Source organism: Desmodus rotundus, chromosome 5 (assembly GCF_022682495.2).
Source record: "Desmodus rotundus isolate HL8 chromosome 5, HLdesRot8A.1, whole genome shotgun sequence".
NCBI lineage: Eukaryota > Metazoa > Chordata > Mammalia > Chiroptera > Phyllostomidae > Desmodus > Desmodus rotundus.
In genome coordinates this window covers 157,322,608-157,347,179 of record NC_071391.1, presented here as the reverse complement: position 1 = coordinate 157,347,179, position 24,572 = coordinate 157,322,608, and the positions used below count along the sequence as shown (strand labels likewise).

The following is a 24,572-nucleotide window of genomic DNA, read 5'->3' as shown; positions in this document are numbered from 1 at the left end:
TCAGGTGCCAAAGGCCCCACAGGTGGGGAGACCTGCCCTGAAGGGACAGCTGAGGGGCTGGGTAGGGGCCACAGACTATAACAGACTGAGTCAGGGGAGGGCCACCAGGTGTCCTGGGAACACTAGGGCCCCTGCAGTGTGCTGATGTTTTTCACCCCCCCCACACACACTCAATTCCCACTGCAGCTTTTCCCTAATGTACAGGCAATTTGAATTGACCTTTGGCACTTCAGACAGCTTGCTAGTGAGTTTTCAGGAGTCCCAGGGCAATGAGCAAACAGAAGGACCAGCACACATGAGTCAGGAGGAGCCTGGTGTGCTTGAGGGAGTGGCCCAGGAGGATGGAGTAAGGCGGAGCCTGGGAGGAGGGAAGATGGTGAGGGCTGACACAGGGAGGGGGTGGGAGGGCAGAAGATGGTGAGGGCTTCCCTTACAGCAGAGGGACCGGTGCTCTGCACAGCCCAGAGCCAGGCCACCCCCACCACGACAGGGAAGGACATCGCCAGGCCACGAAGACACAAAACCACCATTGCAGCCCGGAGTGACAAGTACCGTTTATTCAAGTGACACGAATGGGCCCAGCCACAGGCTCGGCACTGTCCCAGGGACCAGCAGAGATGAGCACGGTCACAGACCCCTTCCCCACCCCCAAGTCACGTCCAGTCATACGTTCCGGGCAGAAAGTCCCAGCATTGAACACGGGGCACAGGTTCCCTTCGTGTTGGCAATGCGTCTCTCTGAGTCACAGAAGTCCCCCCTTCTCGGAGCAGCCAACAGAAAAGCTGGAACGTTGTCAAATTAAATAAGGACAGGAGTTCCCAGAAGGCCCCAGGCCAGGGGCCTCTGCTCCTACAAAGGTGACTGAGAGGCCAGCCTTGGCTCCAGCCTCCGTGGGCCCTCAGCCTCAGGCCAGGCTGTGCTGGGGTCTCACAGATTCGCTAACCATTCGGGAGACAGTGCTTCGAGCTTGGTGACACAGACATTGGCATCAGGACTTGCACGACCTTGGCTGAACCTGCCAACCTCCTGAAGACCATTAACAGAGGCAAAAAACCAACCAACCTGAGAGACTCTGGCCCCAGAGTCCCTCCCCGCAGGAAAGAGGAAGGCCAGAGCTCCGAGTTTCCCCGATATCGTTGTGTTCAGAGAGAAGGCTGGTCACATCCACTCAGCTGGCAGAGAAGCAAAGGCAGCAGAGTTCACATGACTACTTTATATTAAAGTTTATTACATTTGAAGAAGCTACTGTACAGGGAAAAACCCATTGGATTAAGTAGAGTTTTGCCAAAAGCAAAAGACTATCACTCTTTGGAACATTCCTGATTCCAGCCCCGGACGGGGCCACAGGAGCTAATCAAAGGCGAGCCTGGTCCTTTGGGGAGCAGCTCAGCGCCAGGTGTGCCCAGAACCCCGCTCGCCACCTGCCAGGAGAAAGTGTCTCCAGAGGCGTCAAAGGAAGAACTTGGTCTGTGGAAGATTCTCTGGGCCCACTGCCACCTCTCACCCCACAGTCATCTGTCCCCAGCCTGAGGTTCCAGAATTCAATTCTCACGTGGGCTCCTCAACGTTGCAGCAGCCCAGCCCCCGGCCCCGGGTTCGTGGACACAGGCATGGCAGCTCAAAAGAAGTGACTGCCCATGGCAGCCGAGATCAGCTGGCCCACCGACAGGGCCACCGAGACACTCCATACCCTGTTGCACACGTGAGTGACAAACTCGAGAGACAACACACACACTAGGTTGGCTTCCAGATTTGGTTCTCCTAGTTTAACAAAAAAAAACACCCTGATGCTGCATCCTGACCGTAGATTAGGGAAGCAAGATGGGGGATTAACCAAATCAACTTAACTTACCTCAAAAGTAATAAAGTCTACTGGGCTATGAACAAAGAAACTAGAGGAAACATGTGCAAAAACAAGTGGATATCTAAATCAGACCTCCCCACAAAACAAAGTGGACTCGGGTGGAGCCCTAAACGCCTCTCCTCGCCACTCAGCCGTCCACGCCCCGAGACTGGTGGTCTCTACCAGGAAGTGCCACCAAGGTGTCAGCTCTCGGCCCCAGCATCTCCTAGCCACAGCGAGCTGGCCAGGGCCAAAGCAGTTGTTCCCAGGTGGAGAAACTGAGTCAGAATGGCGTGATGCCAGGTGCTGGCTGCAGTGGAAAGGTCAGATGCAGAAAGCCCTCATGCCCCAGTCTCCGGGAAGAAGTCAAAGAAGCAGAGGCAAGCCCCCCAGCCTGCCCCAGGACTCTGTGGGGAGTGGCCTGGAGGGTCTGGGAGTGTTGGGGAGGTGGCACGGTGCCAGGGGACGTGGGGCCTGCAGTTCTTCATGGAAGAGGCAAGTGGGGGCCTAGCGAGTGGCAGGGGGCGGGGGAGGACCGCTCCCGTCAGGCATAGAACTCCTCCTGCTTGCTGGGTTTCTGGTATGCCCCGCCGTTGGCTTGTTTCGGCTCCTCCAAGGAGTAGCTGCCCTCGTCCTTCTTCTTCATTCGGTACAGCATGAAGCCCACCAGGCACACGGCAAAGATGAGCCCCACCAGGCCTCCGGCAATGACCCCTGGGTGGGCAGACAAAGGCTGGCTCAGCTTGGCTGCTCCTGGGCAACCAGCCCCCAAGGGGGCCTTGTCTGTGGTCAGCCCCACACCAGGGCCAATAACAGCCCTCCACCCCACCCACCTGAGAGAAAACTCACCTCCCAACACTTCCTTCCTGTCCAGGAGGCCTTGGGAGGCCCCAGGATCTGGTGCGGGCGCGTTCCGCTGGTCAACTTCCAGAACAGACCCAGCTGTGATCTCCCTGGACACGTCAAAGGTGAAGTCCTACAGGAGGGCAGGGACAGGATCAGCGTGGAGTGAGCCACTGCCGGCAGCAGCACCGGGTCCATTTCCAAACCCAGAAGCAGATCAGGCCTCCAGGGTCAGAGCTGTCACCACTCTGTCCCTCCCAAAGCCAGGCCCCCTCAGCACAACACACTGGGCCCTGCCTGGATGCGGCAGAGATACATCAAGTGATCTAAAGCACACGTGTTCACGTGAAAATCAATAGGCCCACTTTAGTGTCCGGGGTAAAACGACCACGCCCGTAGAATGGAAACATAAGATGGTGAAACTTTACACTTGCAGCGGGAGCCCTGCCAAAGTGTGGTGAGTCCATTCTTGGTGATTTTGAAGGACCCTCTTGCTCTGGCCTCATTGCTTTCATCTCTCCCACCTGGGGTTCAGCCCTGGCCAAGGGGAGGTGGGACCTCATGACCCTGTCTCCATGGTGGGGAATAGGGCATGCTCACTGGGCACAGGGTGTTGGGTGTGCCAGTCAGCCTTCCTCTGTCCCTCGCCCCAAGGCACTGCGCTCAACCTGTCAATAGGGGCCACCAAGCCCACTGGTCGCCCACCATCCCAGGAAACGCAGAGGACTACAGTAAGCAGACATGTACCTGCTCCCCAGAGCCCTCTCCCATTGAGAAGTGGGTGACAGTTTCATCCTCAGCAGCTCTCTCAGTGGCAGAAGGACCTCCGTCCTCCACGCTGGGCGTGTGAGGGTCGAGCTGGCCAGCTCCTTCGGGAGCTGAAGTCTTAGGGTGGTCAGGCTGCATGTCTCGGTGGAGAAGGGAGGTGACAGGTGCCTGGGCAGTGGTGGCTCCTGTTGTTGACACCCGGTGGGTGGTTGGGTGTGGAGTGGTCTCACTGGGTGGGAGGGTCGTCTTCTCCCGGGGGGTAAAGTCAGGCTCCACCTTGTCCAGGAACACTGCATCTCCCTCCTTGTCCCCCTCAACGGCTGGCAGCGTGGAGGTGGAAGCAGCAACGAGACTGATGTCAGTGGGCTCTGGAACTGTGGGTGTGACTGTCAGGAGCCCCAGGTCCTTCCAGGTGGAGGGGGTCCGCTGGGACCAGAGGATGTCTGGCAGAGCACCTGCAGGGCCAGAGCAGCACTGATTGGGATTGGGAAGACCACAGAACTTCTAGATTTGCCACACTCAGGCAGCGAGGACGGCTCGGGGAGGACCCGTGGCCCCCATTCCCAGGCTGGCAGAGCAAACGCCTCCTCCCGTGACAGGCTCTGCCCCCAAGGTAAAGCTAGCTGGAGCTAAACTTGACTGTGGAAAATGAACAAGGAGAGCTGCCTTTCTCTCTGGAGCCAAAGACACGAACGAAGGCCATCTGGGAAGAAACCTTTCCTATAACCGTTGAAGTCCGCTCCCCAGCTAGGGTCATCCTCAGGGGCCTGAACACCTTATCACCAGTGCACACACCTCTCCGGGCCCCTCCCTGTCATACCTGCTCTCTCCCCAGAAGGGCCCAGGCTCTTACAGAACTGAGACCCAGGCCCTAGCAACCAGCTCCTGGGTCCCTCTGCCTAGGCCACTTTTCCCCATGGACAGCCATAGACTTCTTCTGAGGTCCAGCTCAAAAGCACCTCCTCTGGGAGGCTGCCCTGACTACCTCTGGCTCAGGGGTTTCATTTCCCCAGGGGACGGGGAAATGGGGATGATAATAGGCCATTTATAAAGACAGGCAGACCCCAGGCCCTATGCTGCCTCACAGCTAGTTCCAAACAACCTCATGAAGTCAAGATATTATTCCCATTTTACAGATGAGAAAACAGAGGCTTGGAGAAGTCAACAGGCTTCCAAAGGTTGCCCAGTGAGTAAAGAGGAGGGTGGAAGCCCAAGTGTGTCCACAGCAGGTGGCCTCAGGGCCTTCTGGACTCGCAGAAGCCACTCCTCACACGTGCATGTTCTATCCTTTCCCCCACATCGCCCTTCGGACCCAGCCAGGGGGACCCAGCAGTCCCATCCCGAGGCCTGCTGCCACCTGGGGGTGAGGCCCTCAGACCAGCTCACCTGCACCTGAACCAGAGAAGTTGTCAGAGTCGTCCCCGGAGCCATCCTGATCTTCAGGTGGCACATTCGTTGCCAAAATTTGCTGGAAAAGGGTCAGAGAAGGGTATGAGTGGAGGCTTGCCAGGGTGCTGCCACTCCAGGGTCCCTGTGCCCCCAGCACAGGGAAGAAGCCTTTGTGGGTGGCTCAGGACCCTCCGCTCTGGGCAGCCCTTTGGTCCCCCCCCTTGCCCCCACGCTATGACAACACAGGCCTGTGTCAGGTGCTGAGGGTGCAGAAACATACAAGAGGGGACAGGACCCTCGCCCCAGGAAGCTCTATTTGCTGACCCCCCCCCCCCCCCCCCCCCCCGGCCTATAGGCCGTGGCTCCCATAGGTCCCATTGGCCCGGTGGCAGGGAGCGTCAAGGTCTAAGGTCAAGAGCCGCAGCACCCTAGCTTCAGAAAGGCAGCCTCCAGGCACGCTCGGCACTGGGGTGTGCACACTAAGGACCTTGAGTGGGGAGGGGTGAGAGTGGGGAGGGGCACAGCCAAGTCCTCTGTGCTGAGGCAGGTCTCGCAGCAACGCTCCCCGCTGCTGGCCGGCTGTTGCATCCCCAGGAGGGACTGGGTCGAAGCTGACCTAGAAGGGGCCCTGCACCAAGGAGGAGCTGGCAAACGGGCTGTGGGCCTGGGACAGGCCCTGTGTGCAAACAGCCACCCCCGGGATACTGCCTGCCTGGCCCAGAGGCTGCAGGGCCAGTGCTCCCAAGGCGGGGGCCACATGGGCTGGGCCAGGGGCTGAGGGGCTGGAAGGAAGCTGGACGCACCACACGCCTCGGGGTGGGCGAGTGCAGAAATGCTGGCTTGGGGACAGCAGGTAGCAGGATGGGTATAGCCATGAGTGTCCTATTCGACAAGATTTTGACCCAAACAACCCTGTAATTCAGCCCATTTTGAGAGGGCCCCAATACCAGGAGCCTGACAGGCTTTAGAGAATCCCTGACCTCTGTCACTTATCAACTGAGTGGCCCTGGGGGCATTACTAACCCTCGTATGGCCTCAGTCTCCCTATCTGTAAAATGGGGCAATAATCCTACCTACGTTCCAGGGTTGGCATGAAATTTCAGTCAGGTTCTGCTCTGAAGGACCTCACAGAGCCTAGCCCGCAGAAGCACCCCAGTAACAGTGGTGGCTGCCGAACTTGGGGAGCAAGAGCCACTCAGCAGGGGGAGGGGGCCTCTGGGCCTGTATGGGAAAAGGTGAGGTGGAGATGGGTGGAGATTCTAGAGAAGAGGGGGCAGGAGGGAGCCAGTTCCCCGGAGGATCTGTGCAGACCTGTCAGAAGGCAGGCCCCACCCGAGGCTGGGCTCCAGGGAACAGGCCTCCTCAGCCGGGAGACCTCACCAGGTCCTGGCCACAGGCCACAGGACCTCACTCCTGAGTGGGGCAGTGCGGGGTGGGACAGACAAGCCCTGTGGCCCCGTGAGCTGGACCAAGTTGGGGCTTCCCATCCGGGGAAAGCTTCAGACATGCGTAGAAATGGCAAGGCTAGAAATACCACTGAGCTTTCTTTGAAGGTGCAAAACCCAAACTGCACCTCCCCCCAGCCCCTCGCAGGAAAAGGGCTTTGGCCCCAGAAGGATCTGTCTGAGCTGCCACGGCCCATCTACAACGCACACTGTCCCTGCCCTCCACCTGCACCCCAGGTCACATCCTACCCCTACCTACAGTCCCCCGCGATGCTTCAAATGCCTGCCCAGCCTCCCCCAGTCTGCCCCCTTCAGCAACAAAGACTACTGCCCACAGGGCAGGTGCAGAGCGGGCGCCCCCAGCCCAGCAAACTGCCACATCCGGGGCCAGGGCGGGCTGCACCCAACCATGCTTCACGCTTGCCCAGCACCACTGCTCACCCTCCCTGTCCCCCAGGCCGGCCCTGGGGGTGAGCCCCAATCCCCACGCACTGACTCCCCTCCTCAGAGAGAGAGCTGCACACGGAGCAGGGTCAGGGCCCCAACCAGAGCAGCCTCCACGACGCTGTAGAGAGCACCGAATCTGCCCCGGAAGCCGAAGCCAAGGGGCCAGGCCCTATTTCACGGCGCCCAGGGAGGCACCATCATGGCCCGGGACAGCACCAGGAAGGCCCAGCCTCTCACCTACATAGAGAAGCCCCAACAGGTTAGCAATTTCCCAAGAGCCGGGCCTCTCTCAAGGCTAGATAAGATTTTTTGGATCTGCCCTGTCCCTGAAAACAATTTGTCTCCTCAGCTCAGCTCAGCTTATCCCTCTGTGGATCTTGTTTACACAGCAAGCTCTTAAGCAAATACTTTCTCCCCTGAAACCAGCTCCCAGGCCTCAGGGCAGCCTCTCCCTCCAGGGCTGGGTCCCCACTGAGGAGGGGCTGGGCCTTAGTGACCTCCTAAATCCGCTGCACCTGAGCCTCCCATGATGCCCTCAGCCCCCTCCCTGGGGAGGGCATCAGCAGCAACTGCTGAGTTTGAACGTGGATCCCCAGGGCCAGCCGGTTCAAGTTTGGGGCAACACTTCAGGGTTCGCTCAGCTGTCCTGCTGGGCTGAGCATCTGTGGCCAGCTGGCACAAGGCCTCTAGTGGGGCTCTGCTCAGCACCGCCTCTGACCCTGGTCCTTCCAAGAGACCACTGGCCATGCCTTGGGGCTGCTCAGGGACAGGCTGGCCCAGCTTGGAACCTGCTGGGGATGGTAAAGGCAAGCCAGCCCAGGTCTTTAATGGAACCCTTTAACCTCTCCAAATCCCAGGAAAATCAGCTTTTCATACAACAAATCCAAGCCCTCGTGCTAAACTTTCCACATGTTCAGTTTGCTTAAAGCAAGGACCAATCCGCTCCTTCCCCATCCTCAGCACAGGGGAAGCCCACCCGTCTGAAAGGACAAGACCAGGTTTGGCTCTGGTGGGACTCTGGGGTTGGGAGGCAGACGTGTGGAGGCTGGGGGCCGGGGAGTGCGGGAGCCAGCCCATCTCTGTCTGAGCCACCCTGGTCTCCTGGCTACGCCCGAGGCTGCTGGGAGCAGGAAAGAACAGGAAAGGAGGGAGGCCTGCTCCAACTCTGGACACTTCCCACCTGCTCCCCTTCTGTTCCTACAGGTAAGACAGGCAAGGCTGAGGTTAACACCTCCCACAGATAAGAAACTAGGGGACAGACAGGGTAGGGACTTGGCCAAGGCCACTGGGCAGTGGCAATCAGTGTCTGCAGTCTCCCAGGGAGCACCTGCTCTCCTCACCTGCCATCTCTCTCCCTCTCCCCAGCCCCAAGGGACCACCTTCCCTGGCTGCCCCTTCTGTTTTAAAAGAAATTCTACTGGAACTTCTCAACACAAGAGAAGTGTTGAGAAATCACTAAGCATCACTAAGTGAGCATCACTAAGAATTCCTGATCTCTGCCCCAGCCAGAGGGGACAAAGGTGCCAGCCCATATTCCCAAGGTGGAGAGGGGATGGCATGGGCAAGCACGCAAGGTCTAGGCCACCAGGGGCTGGGTCTTCATCACTCAGCTGCCAGTCATTCCCAGGAGCAAGTCGAGAGTTTGAGGCTAACGGCTGGCAGAGAAGCTTCAAGAAGCAGCCTTCAGCCCACACTGGCCACAAAGAGGGCCACCCTCCTGGGGAACCGTCATCTGAGTAGAGCCCTTGCCCTGGCCAGCCAAGGGGACCTGGGGCTGTTCACCTTGGGCATCAAATCTCCTAGGTAGGGTCACAAAGCAGGACACCAAGTGCGTAGCTCAGAGAGGCTCAAGTAAGGAGCTTCTAACTCCCGGCTGACCGCTCCACCTACCTGCCCCCTCCTGCCACTGTATCAACGGCAGCCACCCGGCCCCAAGACCTGTGGTTTCCAGCCCACACCCTGAGTCACTAACATGTCACCTGCTGCTTGACTTGAGTGATGGATAAAACACAGATCCTTGAAAGGCATTAGCGGGTTCATAGGAGCATGGTTGTTTTCCAACCAACATGTGCTAAAACTACAATATCGTTCGATATTTAACCGGTCTTCAAATTCAAGACTTGGGGGATGACCATCCAAGGGCTTTGGGGAGAAAAGCAGGTAAGAGGTGGTCTGGTCTCAGCCCTGGGCAGGGCCCTCAGCCATGTGCCCCACTCCAGCAAGCTTCCAGAAAGGGGAGACATGGAGGCTAGGGCACAGAGAGCCACCACCCTACAGAGGACGCTAGGGCAGGGTCTTGAAGCCCCAGGTGGCCTGGAGGATAAGACCCCATTCGGCCCGAGTCACTAACTGGGGGCAGCACCCAGAGGAAAAGAGGGTTTAGGTATCTGTCAGCCATAACTGTCCTCACCGTGAAGCTAGGGGACCCCTAAACCCCAGAGGCAAGGACCCCAATTCTCAGCAGTTCAAGAAGCAGGAAACGAACATAAAAAGCCTCTGTCCTGATGCTAGGCGAGGGCTGAACACCATAGCCACGTCTTCCTCCTCTTCTTCCTCCTCATCCTCCTCCTTCCCCCTCCCCCACAGGTGTTCCAGCCAGCCGCCCGCCAGCCGCCTGGTCTGAAGCAGTAACCAGCCTAAAAACAACAGGAGCCATTGGAGGAGCAGGTGGAGCCAGGGCAGGGCTGGGGAGAGAAGCAAGGGTCTCTGGGAAGGGACCAGAGCCAGGGATGTCAGCAGGGAAAGAGCCCTAACCAGGTGGCTGCCCCAGGGTGAGGCCCCTTGCTGGGTGACCTGGCAGCACTCTGCCTCTCTCTCTGGACCTGTTTCCCACTGTGGCTGGAGAACCATAAACTCCCCTGGGCTCTGCTGGGCGAGGCTGGGATCTGGGAGCAGAGGCCACAGTGGTGTAGGTGGTGAGTTGGTGGCAGTCATGCTGGGGCAGGCTCACAGCCCAGGGCCCAGGAGGACACAGGGCCCTCTCCTGCCCGGGATATCCAGGTAGTAGTGGGTCAATCAATGGCTTCCTCTCCCAAGCCTTCTTTCCCAATTTAGGAGTTGCCAGGGAGGAAAGCTTAGGCCACTTGAGGAGGCACAGATGTCCGGCTTTGGCCTCCAGACCCTGAAATCTATCCCTTGCCAACACTCCCGGGAGGGAGGGCCCCACCGTGCCTCAGGGCAGCATCAGCATTTCCGGCTTGACAGGCACAGTGATTTATCAGCTCAGTGTCTCTTCACCGAGAACCTAGTCAAGCTGGGACCTGCAGAGGAGGGTGACGGGACTGGATCAGGGTGGGAGGGGCCCGGGGACACGGCAGGTAGGTAGGCTTCCACCCTCTCCCTGAGAATGTGCTTCCATAAGGGCACCAAAAAGGCCCTAACATCCCCATCAGCACTTCCACTGGGACCTCCTGGGCACCTGTCCCCCCCCCACACACCCCTTTCTGCGCAGTCCCCACACTAGCACCTGGGGACAGACCTCAAAGCTCTGGGGGATTCCAGGGCAGGGCGGGAGTGCAAGGGAGCACCTGTACTTACGTTTCTCATGGTACTGAATGCCAGGCTTTACAGATGGGAAGCCTAAAGTCAAGGTCACAGAGGCCTTTCCCTGCCCCATGTTGCCCACTTCAGGTAGCCCAAGAGGCCAGGGATGTGTGAGAGGGGATCCTGACCCACAGTGCCAGCCCTGATGCCCAAACCAGGTCAGAGCTGCCACCAGCACCCCCGACCCACTCTCGGCAGAGTGGTGCTGCCTCCAGCCCACGTGCAGGGACTTGTCTCCCAGCAGGCCCAGCAGAGGGCTGTGTGTAGGGCCAGGAGCTGGAAGACCAGTTCCTCTGCTTTCCCCCACCTGCCAGCGCCTGGGCCAGGTTAGAAAGGATTCCGCTCAGTGTGAGCGAGGCCGCCCGGCCGGTGCTGCCCTGGGAGCCAGACAGAAGTGGCAGGGAAGTGACCAGACCGAGTCCTGGAAAAACCTGGCAATGCCCTGGGCTCTGTCCCCAACTTACCAGGTGACCTTGGAGGAGACCCTGCCTCGGGTTGCCCAGGGGGCTCCCAGTTCCAGATCGGTGGCAGGGGAATCAAGCCCCACCCCGGAGAGGCAGCCAGATGCAGCAGCTACAACAGACTGCCACCTGCGGGGGGGTGGTTCCTGATCACAGTACTCTCAGCTTCCTAAAGGGGGTTATGGCCCAGGCAGAATGCTGGTGATGTCCCAAATCAAGGTGACTCTGGGGACAGTAACTGGAACCCACAGGGCCAGAGATATCGCTAAGGCCTCCAGAGCCTCATCCCTCCCCAGCCCTGGCTGTCCTAACAGGACAGCTGAGGCCAGCAGCCCAGTGCAAGACCCCCAGACAGCCCCCCACGAGGGCCCCTGGATCCGCTTTCTAGCTGATTAATCCCCAGACTCCACCAGACTGGGGGGCCTGTTGCCTCTGGCCCTCAGGCTTCTAGAGACATCCTCCCCCTGTTCTGGCCAAAATGTTCTTAAGTTTCACCCAAGACAGAAACGTGCTGCGTTTGACCCACCTGCAGCCAGCCAGGGAGCCCCCATCTGCGCGCACGCGGAGGGAGAGCCACACGCTCCATCACCTGCCCGCTGTCAGCGTCCCTGCAGTGGCGGAGCAACCCCTTTAAAATAAAAGTGCCTCTGGGAAGGCTCAGGGGCGCAGGCCACAGCAGGGCAGACACCTGCTCTCCATGGGACAGGGCTCCTTCGGTCCTGGGGAGCTAGGGGTGAGTCGGAGCTACGGAAGAGGGGAAGGACGCAAAAGGGACACTGGAAGATGCCAAGAACACATTTGTCACCTGTGTCAGACTGTGGTGGCCAGCCAACTCCATTCGCAAAAAAGAAAGACAGAGTTCCCTTTGCTCCGGCCTTGAGGCATGGAGTGTCTGGCTTTTCCTGTCCCACACGCAGAACAATGGGCTAGTCTGGGGGCTGGCCTCTGGAACCAAGCAGAGTTCAGGCCAGCCAACACACTGAGGCTGCTGGAAGCCCAGACAGACACGGGAAGGGCAGAGTATCCTTGAGGGGGTCCCATGGTGGAGGGGAGCTGGTACTTTCTGGCCTGAGTGACAGAAGGCAGAATTTTCTGGAGTGCACAAGAAAGGAGGTTCCTTGGGTCTGCAGTTCCAGACACAAGCCACTGTCCCCCACAGCCAGAGGCCCAGCTCGGCTCACCTGAGCCCCGACCCGGGTGCCCTGGTGTCTGGGTTCGGTGGGCCTCCTCCCACGCTGGCCAGCCCAGCCCACACCTGCCTGGGTCAGGAGCCAGCCCCTGGCAGAGGTCAGGTGGAGGTGAGCAAAGTCTGCCTGCTGGGGGAAGCTTGTATTTCTGAGAAGGGGCAAAAGCCATGTTTGCCGACCCTATGACGTCAGCACACGGGGGTAAGACCGGCCAGCCACTGACTGGAGTGGCTGCAGACCCAGGACCAGTCTGACGGTTCCTAGACCCCGGCCCCGGCCCGGCCACCGGGACCCTCCCTGAGGGCTCTCCAGGCGGAGTCAGCCCCAAAGCTCCCCGGGATTTGCTGCTCTGAACCCAGGAAGGGGCCCAAATCATGCCACTACATTTTCTCACTGGATCTTTTCAAAAGCCCTCTGAGGCAGGACATGAAAGACCCAGTTCACAGATGAGGAAACTGAGGCTTAGAGGCAGACGAAGAACCATGCCGGACTACACAGGGAGGAAGTGAGGGAGCAGGTAGTGATCTGGGTGAGCCAGACTCAGAGCCATAAGCTCCTCAGCCACCACCACCACAGCACCCACTCCGCTCCAGCCCCAGGGGGGCCTAACCAAGGCAGGACGGCCAGCCAGTTCTGGGTCCCATCCTGCCTGCCCAGCCCAAGGCTTCAAGACCCCGGTGTGTACCCCAATGGCAGGCAGACTGTAGATAGGGGTGCAGCAGAATGATCCTGTTCCACAGGGGGCAGAGGGAAAAGGGCATAGGTTGGGGGCTCTCTGCCCCTCACATAATTAATTCCCGGAGCCCAGGATGCCTCAGCCAGCGCTTCAGATTCACCGCAGAGACCTCGGCGCTGGCATCCTGGCTTGACCTTCCCAGGACTTATTATAACAACCAGGCCAGTCCCAGGGACACTGCACCTAGGCTCACTGCCCCAAGCCCTGGCCCCGCTAGAGTGCCTGGGACAATGGGAAGGGGCGGCCTTTGCTCAGCCCGAGTGGGCCCTGCCCCCTGGCCTGGCCCCCAGCATGGCAGGTCTTGCTGCCTGGCCTCCCCGCATGCCCATCCCAGAGATGTGGTCAGGGCAGCTGTGCCGCACCCCCAAGATCCTCCCTGGGAGAAGCTGGAGTGACGTCAGAGGCTCCTCAAACACCCCGTTGCCTGGGGCCCTGCAAGCCCCAACGGGACTGCATGTCCGCCTGGGACACTCCCTGGAGACGGGACACCAAAGCCTCAAATACTGTCCTGGGCAGCAGGGGTGCCGAGGAGCTCTGGGGAGAACAGCCAGTGCTGGCCCTGAGCCCCTGCCATGCGGCTGTTACAGTCAAGCCCCCAAGCAGGCCAGGCGGGGTCCCGGGCGTCCGAGGCCATGGAGGTGGCGTGGAAACAGCAGTCCAAGTCCTCACGCCCTCCAGAGGCCTCCTGGGGCCCAGCACGAGCTAGGGTCCGGGAATGGATGAGCTAACCTCAGCCCTCTAGAAACCCCTCCCAGGGCCCCAGGGTCCATCTTCCTGCTGGGGGCACAGAAGGTGCCCAGCAAAGGCCAACGGGGCCACAGCAAGTGCCGGTAGCCCCAAATAAGAAGGATGGTGAATTCAACACTATTGTAGTTCTCAACGGCCCTAGAGATCAATGGCACCCAAGAGTGGTCCCAGCACGAGGCTGGCAGCCTCTGCTGCCCCTGCTGTCTCCATCAATGAACACTCCCCAGCCCCTAAGACTTCCCATGGCCAGAAAAAGCTCTGCCTCACAGCCTGAGCGCCTGATCTAAAACGGCTCTGGGACTCCGGGACGAACCCTTTTTCTCAGGCTGAATATGAATGACCTCCAGCCATCACCGCCCCTCAGGTCTGTCTGCCCAGACTGACCCTCTTATCTGGTCCCCGTTATGGCCACCCCCTCTTACATGTACCCCTGGACCAGCAAGGACCCCTCCACATCTGCACAGGGCTTTCAGATCTGGACCAGCCAGGCAGGGCTCATGACCCTCAGCCCTGAGGCAGAACTGTGCCGGGGCAGCAGGGGCAGAGGCAGGCCCCGCCCAGGCTGCCACCCGTCCTGTGTCACGTGGAGACTCGACGAACGCCCAAATGCATGATCTCCCCTTAGCCTCTCAGGCTGCTCCCACCACATCACAGATGGGCTCACTGAGGCCGAAAGAGGCCCATGCTCCAAGCCACTCAGCAGTGAAGAGGGCCAGGGCTGGATGTGAGGCCTCCAAGTCCTGGTCTGCCTCACTGTGCTCCCCCCACCCTGTGGCCCGCACACAGTGGGCTCCTGGCACCATGACTCAGCTGATGAGTGGAGTGATAAACACATCCACCTTCCCCACTGCCCCAACCTGCCCAACGTGGCTTCCGTTCCTGCTAATGAGCGGACCTGGGGCAGGTGGCCAGGATGCCTGGGTGTGTGTGGAGAATATCGCCTGGCCCCCACCCCAGCCTGCCCTCGCCCAGGGGCCTCTGTCCACCTCTGGCTCCCACACTGAGCTCTGAATTCACCTCCTCCAAGCAGCTGGCCCTCACCCCACTCCTCCGGTACCCAGTGCCACCCCCAGGAACAATGAGCCCACCCCTCGTCTCCCCAGGGACACCTTCTCCCTTCCCAGAACGAGGTCTCCCTGCAACCACACGGCTGTCAGAGCTGAAGAAGGGAAGGGAGGCCCTGAGCAGATGGGGGACTGGGGCACAGAGTAGCAAGGACCCACCCCAGCCCCAGTCAGGGGTCACACTGGGACTTGGAAGGCTGGGTGTCTTGGCTGCCCTTCTCAGTAGGAGTATCTTCTGCAGACTTCTAAAGCCAGGGACAGAGGGGTGTCAGAGTGACAGTTAAAAAGGGAAAAGACAGTCAGAAAGGGAGGGAAAGAGGAAGACCGCTTCCTGAGGAGGAAGTTGCAGACAGGTGATAACCAGGTTTCCCTAAAACTTAGACTGCAGCCTACCAGCAGGGAAGCCCGAGGGCAGCCATCACTGCATCCCGTGCTGTGGACCGGGCCCCCCAACCCCTGAGTGTACTCACACACGCACGCGCACACACACACGAAACTCTCTTGGGGCTGCAACCCCCAGGTGACTCACTGGGAATCGTTTTTCCCAGGGCTGAAGGCCAGAGGAAGAGCAGCCCCCATGTGTAATTAGGCAGCCCACGCAGCGGGCATAATGCCAGGAGGGAAGAGACCCTCCAGGGGCTCCAGAGGCATGGGGGACGCACCGGGAAGCCTCTTGAGTCAACAGGAAGCATGACTAGGCAGAGGACTGGGTCCCGGGAGAAGGTCCTGCCAGCAGCCTCCCTCCCAGGCCCAGCGGCCCCCAACCCCGAGACTGCCTGCTGTGCTGTTCTTTCCCCCCAAAGGCCTGCCTCCTAACACTTTCAGTCCCCAAACCTGCACAGCCTTCCAGGCAGCGGGACACTTTCCAGAGGAAGCTTAGGCCACACCACGCCACCCTGGCTCCGGAGCCCCCAGCACCAAGCCCAGGGAAGCTGATTCAGTGCCCCTGCCTGGGGCCTGGAACTGCAGCGGAACTTGTAGTGCCAACTCCCCGCCAAATGCAGGCTTCCGGAGGACAGGCCGAGGAGGTCATATCACACAGGTACAGCTAGGCCTTCCTGGGACTACGGAGAGGGTTTCCCCCCGGTCACCCAGAGCTGGAAGGTGTAGTTGCTAAAGTGACCCCGAGCACTACGTCTTGCCTCTGTAGCCTCAAGCTCTACAGCCTGCGCCCCAAACAAGACTCCTGCATCACGGGAGGGATACAGGCCCGCATGCCCTCGGCACTGTCGGGGCGCTCCTGGCCCGCTCAGAGACGTCCAGAATGCACGCTCCCACCCAAAACCCAACCGCTGCTAGAACAGCTGAAAGGGAAATGAAATGACACCGTGCTGAACGGGGTCCAGGGTGCGGGATCCTGGTGCCAAAAGCCCTCTTCCCAGACTCCCTTAATCCCAGTCCCACTCCTTCTCTCTAGATGCACTTCGGCAGGTCCTTGGGGGTGCTGGGGAGGGGGACTCTCAACCCGAGACTCCAAAATTGGTTGTTGAAAGGAGGAGAAAATCAGGAAATAGTTTGTTCTGTAAAACTACCAGGGTTCTGGGACTAGAAATCATTTATGGACCAATTCCTCACATGGCTGGTCCCGCAGCAGGACCTGGAATTGGAGGGGCCAGGAGGGGGAACCCAGCACGGGAGCCGGGAGTCCTGGGTCCTGGGATCCCAGCTCTGTGCCATGGCACCTGGCTCCCAGGCTTGAAAAAGAATCAACTAATGCTGCAAAGGCCTCCCCGGCCCCATGTCCGGGATGAAAGACACGGCATGCCAGCAAGACTGAGGGTGCCATCCAAACAGGGGAACGGTATGCACCCCCACTGGGCCTCGGGGGCACACTCCCCTACCTGCTCTCGTGGGTCCCACTGTTTCCTGACCTAAATTCCCCAGGATGAGCTCTTGCCTATCCCTAAGTGACCATCAGACGAACCCAGCCGAAGCCCAGGATGTTGCTTAAATCCTGGGTTTGCCTAAAAGGACTGTTCAGGCCAGCTCAGGTCACCCCAACGACCCCTCCATTCAAACACACACATATATGGTTCTTCAGAGTGGAACAGCAAACACCTACGAGGGCCCTGCAGGGTCAGCCAGCCCTGCAGGCTGGGCCGTGTGGGGAGGATGTGACAGTCCGTCAGTGTTTTCATGCCACGCACATTCGCACGCACCCACGCTCACCCTGGTTCTGCCCCTTGGAGCGGCTCAGCGTGACAGGCTGTATCCACAAAACGGGGCGATGCTTTCGACTGCAGAGGTTTGGGGTAAAGACTAAATAAGGGAGGAAAAGCACTGAGCACTCAATGGCAGGCACTCAATTAAGAGTAGCTCTAATTACACTGACAGCTAACTTTCCTCGGGCATGTTCAAGCATTCGTTACGAAATGCACACGCAAGTGACAGAATGAGGACAGCGAGAACAGGTATGTTATCCGCTTTGCACAGGACATCAAGGTTTGGAAGTGAAGTGACTCACCCGAGATTACGTGCTAAATCAGTGGCCAAGTTGAGACTCGGTCCTGGGGCTCTGCTTGACCTCAAGCTGTATCTGCCCTGCCCAACAGTGTGGTGCACAGAGACAGGACCCAAGCTAAGAACGAGGCCTTTGCCAATCAAAACTTACAGCGAGTTAGCCTCCCTAGGTCCAGGTTAGCTGTCATTGGCAAGTCACAACTGAAGCCAGGTGGAGGGACATGGCGTCATCAGGAGCTCCCACCCAGAGGCCATTCATGTCTGTTGTCTGTTCATTGGGGAGCCTGCAAGAAACACCCTTGACAGCCTCTCTGTCACTCTAGGTCCCAGCAGGGACACCGCTGAGGTCCCAGCTGAAGCCCTCGAAGAAACAAGATCCACATGTCACAGATCAGGAACACTGATCGGAGGCGAGACCCTCACTCAGAGCAGAAACCTCCTGTCTTAGAAATCGTCCCACCACGTCTGATTCGTTTCTTAGAATGGAAAAAGGTGAACCCTGCTTGCTGTGTCTCAGTGGACTGAGCGCTGGCCTACGAACCAAAAGGTCATCAGCTCAATTCCCAGTCAGGCATGTGCCTGGGTTGCGGGCCAGGCCCCCAGTTATGGGTGTGCAAGTGCAAGAGGCAACGGATCAGTGTTTCTCTTGCTCGTCGATTTTTCTCTCCCTCTCTTTCTCCCTCCTTTCCCTTCTCTCTAAAATAAATAAATAAATCAAATCTTTTTTTTTTTTTTTTAAAGAGTGGAAAAAATTGCCGTTTAAAACCAAACCGAAAAGCTAACTACACTTAGGCACACCCATGTCACTTTTGGCTGCTACCAGACAGGGATGGAAGAAGGCAAAAAATAAAATAAAATAAAATAAAAATAATAAAACCTAAACAATTCAGAATTCAAAATGGAGCAACCTGGGGGCACCAGGCACAGGGGCAAAGTACGCTTGGGCGCTCAATAAACCCAGGAGGCACATGGTCACCGAACACACTGACAATGGTGAGGATGCTGGCATCCAGAGTCGGTTATGGTCAGTGTTCTTCTGTTAATAAAGGAAGGGAAATAAATATTTCAGAGAGCCCTGCCCTCGGAGGGTGATGTGGATTCTTAGCTCCCTGAAAAAATCTGTATACTTCATTCCCGAGGGCTTCCAGAATCCCAAATTCCGCTGCAACAGAAGAGATTCTTCTATAAAATATTCCACAATCCAAGCTTCTCACTAATTCTTTCCAGGCCACTCTCCTTTCCCATCCCTTCTCCTCCCCACCAATCTGGGTTAATGAGGTTTTATTGGAACCCACCATGAGCCACAGGTAGAGACTTAAACCAGCTCCACCCTCCCTGTGGAGCCGAAGCCAGGAGTGACATCAGCTCTGGAAGGCTCTGAGCCCGGGCAGAGGCAGTGAGCGCCTCCCCCACCCCCCACCCACTCGGGCAGGCGGTGGGGAAATGTCTCTACTAGCCCCCATAATTAAGGCAAAAAGGAATTTTATGCCTTTCAAGAAAGAGAGGAGAGAAAAACAGCAAATAACTATTCCAGAACAAGCCATTTTCCTTGCGTGGCAAAAACAAAAGACCACAGGAAACACACACACACACACACAGAGACCTTTTTAGACAAACCTGTTCTTTTCTATCAGGAGAGCTTTTGAGCAGCCTGCAGCCCTAGCAGCCCTCCCTTGCCTGTTCAAGGTCAGGTGCCCAGGGAGCACACCCTACCTCATCAGTCCCCCGGGGGGCTCTGACCTGCTTCCCCCGGGGACCAAGGTGAACCCTCAGAGACACAGATCTGTGTGACCCGAGGACATCTCCCATGGGGAGACCTATGAAGGCATTTTATGGCACTTTGTATCTCCACTCTTAAATCAGATCCGGGGAGGGAGAGGGCAGGGTGGGGAAAGAGAAAACTAAACTTTATTTTTAAAAAAAGAAGAAGGAAGAAAAGGGAAAAGAAAAGAAAGAAAGAACACCCAAGTTCCAATCCAGAGCCTACCCCAAAGCTTAGTACTGAAAGGCTCAGCTCAACCACCCCCACCAGGAATCCCTCCCACCATCTCAGCTCTAAGGAACCCCCTTCCCTCCTTCTTTACCCCCTTGAGACTCAGCTGGCTCCTGGGCTGTGTCTCCATCACGCATCAAAGTTTCTAGGGGAGAAGAAAAATGCCCCCATACTGCAGCATCTGCCCCTTCCCAACACAAAAGAACACAGAAATGTGGTCCACAGAGAATCGCAAATGCCATCTGCCTGCGCCTGCTAACGGTCGCTGGGGGTCTGAGCTCACAGGCCCACCAGCCTCACCCAAGTCAGTCAAAGAAACCACCGCTCCTGCCCTGGCAGGGTGGCTCAGCTGGTTGGAGTGTAGTCCCGTATCCCGAAAAGCTTTGGAGTGACCCCTGGTCGGGGGGTGTGTGGAAGGTAACCAACTGAGGTTTCTCTCTCACATCGATGTTTCTCTCTCCCTTCCTCTCTCTCTAAAAATCAATGAACATATCCTCAGGTAAGGACTTAAAAGTTTTTTAAATTAAAAAAAAAAAACGAAAAGAAACCACCACTCCTCCCGATTCTGGTGAAAATAGGCTGATAGAAAACAGGCAGAGAACCCCACCTCAGCATCCCTGCTGAGGCCCCATCTTGGGCCTGGAGCGAGTGGAGCAGCCAGGTAAGGCCAGGTGGGTGAGGGAAGGAAGCCAAGCACCTCCACTCTCTTCTCCAGGATATTAACTATGACTCAAGGCCCAAGATGAGTCCCACAGAAGCCACAACGCCAAAGAGCAAAGGAGAATACAGACGCCAAATTCTTCCATCTGAAATCCAGAACTGCGCTGAAGACGGTGCTCAGAAACCCTATCTGTCCCCCATGACTCCCCAAGTAGGACACCCCACACACACTCCAACCCATCAGCAATTCGAGAGACATCAGGGACCCTCTCCTGGACTTCCAAATGCTTCCAAGCACAACAGTCACCTGAGAAGCGCGGGGGAGGGGGGTGCTTCATAAATCCTCCTGGAAAACACCTCACTTGGGCTAGACCCTGTAAAATACCCAAAGCTCTCAATAACTGGGGGCTACTATTATTCTAGAGGGACGAGCTTACAAAGGATCGGCGTAGCTGAGACACTAGTTCAGATCCACATTACGAACGGAGGACCCACCCCCGGCCGGCGCTCCTTCCCTGCCCACGTGCCTCCCTGTGCCCGAGCCCGGGAAGTCGAGCCGTCCAGATGTGGCCACTTCCGGAAGGGGAAGAGCCCCTCTCCATCCCAGGGGATGGCCGATTCGCACGGCGGAGAGGACCTCGGGACTCTAGCACCGGGTGTTGGGATGGGGGGTGGCCGTGGGCAACCGGTGGCCAGCGCTGACACCTGGCGGCCGCCCGGGCCCCAGCCCACGTCAGGGCCAGCGCTGCGGGGCGGTTCCCAGGAATGGGTTACAGGGGCCGAGAACAAAGCGCCCCCATTGGGGAAGGCGGGCTAGCGGCCGGCGGCCAGGGCGGGACTTCACTTTCTGGGGACCCTCGGGATACTCTTTGTCGGCCAGGACCCTCTTTAGAGGGGAGCCACCCCTCGTCAATGTTGGATGCTGGATCCTACCTAAAAGCCTCCTTCAGTCTCGATCTCCACATTTGTCCCTCTTTCCCCCAGCTCCACTGGGCGGGCCAAGGAACCCGCCTTCCCAACGCGCGGCTCCAGCACAAAGCCGGGCCGGGGGAGGGGAAGGGCCAGTCGGGGTCCACTCGCGTGGAAGCCGCGCGCCCACCCGGCAGTCCCCAGCGCGGGCACGCGCTTCTTCGCGGGCAGCACAACTTCAGCCCAAAAGTTGGGCTCCTGCGGTTCTCTAGTGCTCTGGGGCCAACTTCCCGGAACCTCCTGCTGCCAGCTCGGCCCTGCTCCCTTCAAACAGCCAACGGAAAGCCGGAGGGCCCCACCTCCGCCCGCAGACCCGCGTCCCCGCGTCCACGCGCTGGCCCGGCCCCCGCTCCTTGGCAAAAGCGCCCGCCAGCTCCCGCGCGGGCTCCGCTGCGCCCAAACTTGCCTCCGCCAAAGGGGCCAGGCGCCCAGTCTCGGCGGGTCTGGTTTGAATTAGGGTCTGCGAGAGGGGCGTTGTGGCTGTGGTCACCGCATCCTCCCGGGTCACCGGCGGGGGGCCCGGCCACCGCAATGCCCGGGTTGACGGGGTGCGAGCCGGAGACCCCAGATGCTGCCGGAGGCTGGCGGGCTCAGACGCCTGTGGAGCCGTTTTACATAATTGAACGCTGGGCCCTGGCACAGGCTCCATTCTGCGGGCGCCCCAGTCCCCAGCCCGGAGCGGCGGGACCCTCCCGGCGTCCATAGACGGCGGAGGCAATTGGGGCTGGATCCCGGGTTTCGGGGTTCACCTTCACGGGGCTAGCGCGGGAAGAAGGTTAAGTCTTAGGTTCCCCTCCCCCTCCACGTGCTGCGGTCTGAATCTGCGGGTCTGCAAGCCCCGGCTTCCCGCCGCCTCCCAGCCCGGCCCCGGCCGCACTCACCGGGAGGACTGGCTGCAGGCGCAGCGCCAGAGCGCAGAGCCAGAAGCAGAGCGCCGCGCGCCTCATGCTGTCCTGACCGGCGGCGGGGCGCGGCGAGCTGCGCGGGTCGGGGCTGCGCGGACTGCTCGGGGGCTCGGGGCCGGCACCTCCGGGTGCGCAGCGCTCGACTCCCTTGGACGATGCCCCGCGTGCGGCTGTCCTGGGATAGGGCTGTGGGGTCCGCCGGCCGTAGTCCGCTCTCTACGACTGGATTCCTTCCGACTCAGCTGCGATCCCGCCCGCACCTCTCCCGCCGAGCTCCGCCTTATAATAAACCCACAGGCCCTTAGCCGTTGCAAAAACTAGCCCCCAACCCCCAGCTCGCCAGGTCTCCGGGCCAGCCCCAGTCCCCACCTCCCCCGGACCCCGCCCCCCGAGCCACCCAGCCCTGCCTCTCCGATCGCCCCACCCCGGAGCCCGGGCCCCGCCCCGCCCCCTCGCGCACCGCGGGGTTAGAGTCTCGCTGGTCTCCTGAGCCGTGGGCCGTGCGGGTAGTGGTTCCCGGCGCTTCAGATCCGCCGCTCCCGGGTGGTGGGGACCCGGGTGCACCCGCTTCCGCCCTGGCCCAGGGCATTGAGGAGCTGTCCGGGAGACGGGCTGGAGGGGAGGTAGTTGATCCTCGACTGTGGCCGCCAGTCTGCAGCGCCCTCTGGGCGTGGACCCGGAGCTTCCTCCAGGTGCGTTGGACCTGCGGGAAGGTTCCCAGCGGGAAGACTTTGGGCGTCTCTGCGGCCACTGACGTGGCAGGGCCTTAAACGGATGGATGCCTCCCCCGCCTGTCCTCCGACTGCTGATGGGGCTCCTACACCCGCCCTTCCCCAGCACGGGTCCCCCGATGCACTCGCGTTCTGCCGGCACTTCACAACGTGCTGGAAACTCCGGGCCTTACTTTAAACATTTGATCATGCTCAGGAAGGTAGTGTTTTGTTGGGTTTTTTGGTTTTTGGTTTTTTTAGTGAATTTTCGGCATCTTTCAACGGAAGACAATGCCCTGTCTCTTCATCCTTTGAGCTAAAAATTAAAATAAACGGCTTCGTTTCCAGATGGTCCCCTCTGGCCTGCATATCTGAGAAGCATTCCTTGGAGTTTCCTCCTCCTTCACGATTCCTTGAGCAGCCCTGGGCCATGTTTCCCTGCCAGTCAAGCACCTCAGTGCAGAAGGCTATGGAAGGCCTATGGGCGGAGCGCAAACGGCCTTGAGAGAAGGGGAAGTACTGCCTGGCAGTACCTGCAACCTCATAGGCAGAAGAGATGGTGCCAAATGACCTACGGACCTGGACACCAAAGATGGTGCCGTCCCCTCCCCACCTCCCCAGACAGAGGAGAGGCTGGCCTCTGGTGGCCTCTCAGACTGTCTCCAGTGTTTTGCTATAAACAGGTTAAACATTCCTGGGTCCTGGGTTATGCAGACGGGACACTTGGCCTGGGCCCCACCCATCCAGTTGCCTCCTGCATCCCCATCTCAAGCCACCGCCCTGCTCCAGTTTGGCTTTAGGCAGCTCTCCCTTTCTGCATCTCCGTTCCCCCTCTGTGTCCATAGTGGATACTAGATCCTCACCGGGGTTCTTGAGGCCTGAGGGAAGTCCCTGCCTGTCTCTGTTTCTCGAATCATCCACGGCAGGGCAGCAGCAGGCAGGGCCCCTCTGGAGCTCAGGGAGTCCTGCTGGGTTATACCGTTCTATCCTCAGAAAGCCATGGGTGTGTCTCCGAGGGCTGGCTGCACTGTCTTAAGTTAGCTCTCTGGTCTTTTTAACCCAATATGGAGGAAAAATAGGTCAGTTTGGAATCATCTTTCTCTACTGCACAAAATAAAGAACACTGGCGTCAGGGAGGGTTTGATGGAGTGTTTTCATATTATAAAAGATTACCAGTTCTTTCCAACAGAATACCCTATATTTGCCCCAGATCAATGTGTGTTTCTTTGGGCAGATTAGGAAGAGGTGGGGCCCCAAGGATGACACTGTACAGAGAAGGGAAGTAGAGGGTCAGGGCTTGCCGTGACCGAGCTGACCCCTGGGCTGCTTCCTTCTCCTCCCAACCCAAATTCTGCAAGAAAAGCTCTTCCTTCTATAAGCAGTTTTCTCAGGGGCTCACCCCTCAGGTCTCTAGAGCCCTTTGGAATGCCATGGTGACACAGCCCATATGCACTGGCAAGGCCAGTCCTTTCTGTGCCCATCAGCCCTTTCCTGGGGAACCCCTGACCTTTGTAAGTCTAACTAAAGGGTTGGTGTCTGGCCGAGCAGGTGCCTTCCAGCCACCCATCAGGGCACTAAGGCGGGTCCTCCATCCTGATTTGTATTCCTAACACAGGTAATTAAATATCTTCAGTATTATCCCCAGTGAATTACTAACTGCCTTGAATGTTGCTGTCTTTTCCTGGAAGGAAAGAGGAAGGCAGGGCCAGCATCGCATCATTTCTCTCATTCTTCCCATGGATGCACAGGGCTTCATTCTGGGAGAAAGCCATGACTTTGCCCCTGGGGTGGTGCTGGAGGGAAGCAGCTGTGTCCTGCGGGGGGCGGGGGGGGGGGGCCTGGGTGCAGGTCACCCTTTGATGCATTAGGCACCTAAACCTCACGGACAAGCTCTGGGCAAGTCGCCACCTATCAAAACTTAAAGTGCACTTACGCTTTAGCTCAGGGATTCTGCTGCTGTAAACTTACTCTCCAGAAGTATTTTCACGAGTGTCCAAAGAGGCATGTTTAAACGTCCATCCGTAAAGGAAAGGTGCAGTCGACATGAGTATGCCCACACTGTGGAATGCTATACGGTGTTTTAAATGAAGTAGATGTTTAAGTCCTGACAAGAAACGTTTTTCGAATCCTATTTTTCGGTAAAAAAGAGTAAGTTAAAGAGTGATCTATATATAGTATGGCCAAAATTTTCTTTAAAACATGTGGGATGTACATAGACTGACTATATGTACGTACTAGGAAAAGGTCTGGAGGGGAAAAATGGGATGGGGATGATGAGGGACAATGTTTAAGTTTACTATGTATTCTTAAGTGTTTATATTGAGAATACATAACTCATTTACCTTTCTTAATTGGAAGTTACTTTCTGAATCAGTGAAGATGCTTTCAACCTCCAGTAACAG

General features: G+C 58.2%; 1 protein-coding gene across 2 annotated transcripts; it reads right to left on the bottom strand.

Moving 5' to 3' along the window:
• Positions 1–536: 536 nt before the first annotated feature.
• On the bottom strand, positions 537–21,811 carry SDC1 (syndecan 1). Of its 2 annotated transcripts, none has more exons than XM_024552488.4 (5): positions 21,437–21,811; positions 4,841–4,922; positions 3,434–3,909; positions 2,693–2,819; positions 537–2,557 (listed from the first exon to the last, which is right to left on the bottom strand). In XM_024552488.4, the coding sequence occupies exons 1-5, from the start codon at positions 21,500–21,502 to the stop codon at positions 2,388–2,390; spliced, it is 921 nt and encodes a 306-aa protein (XP_024408256.3). In that variant the 5' UTR covers positions 21,503–21,811; the 3' UTR covers positions 537–2,387. The 2 variants fall into 2 exon arrangements, with proteins under 2 accessions (XP_024408256.3, XP_053780810.1); XM_053924835.2 differs by lacking the exon at positions 21,437–21,811 and adding an exon at positions 10,273–10,296.
• Between the last annotated feature and the right edge of the window lie 2,761 nt (positions 21,812–24,572).

Excerpts from the sequence above, each read along its gene's own strand:
- SDC1 (XM_024552488.4), bottom strand. The coding sequence starts at position 21,502 with ATGAGGCGCGCGGCGCTCTGCTTCTGGCTCTGCGCTCTGGCGCTGCGC. Across the intron at positions 4,923-21,436 it reads GCCTGCAGCCAGTCCTCCCG|CAAATTTTGGCAACGAATGT; the intron begins GTGAGTGCGGCC and ends ACCCTTTTCCAG. Across the intron at positions 3,910-4,840 it reads CTTCTCTGGTTCAGGTGCAG|GTGCTCTGCCAGACATCCTC; the intron begins GTGAGCTGGTCT and ends CTGGCCCTGCAG.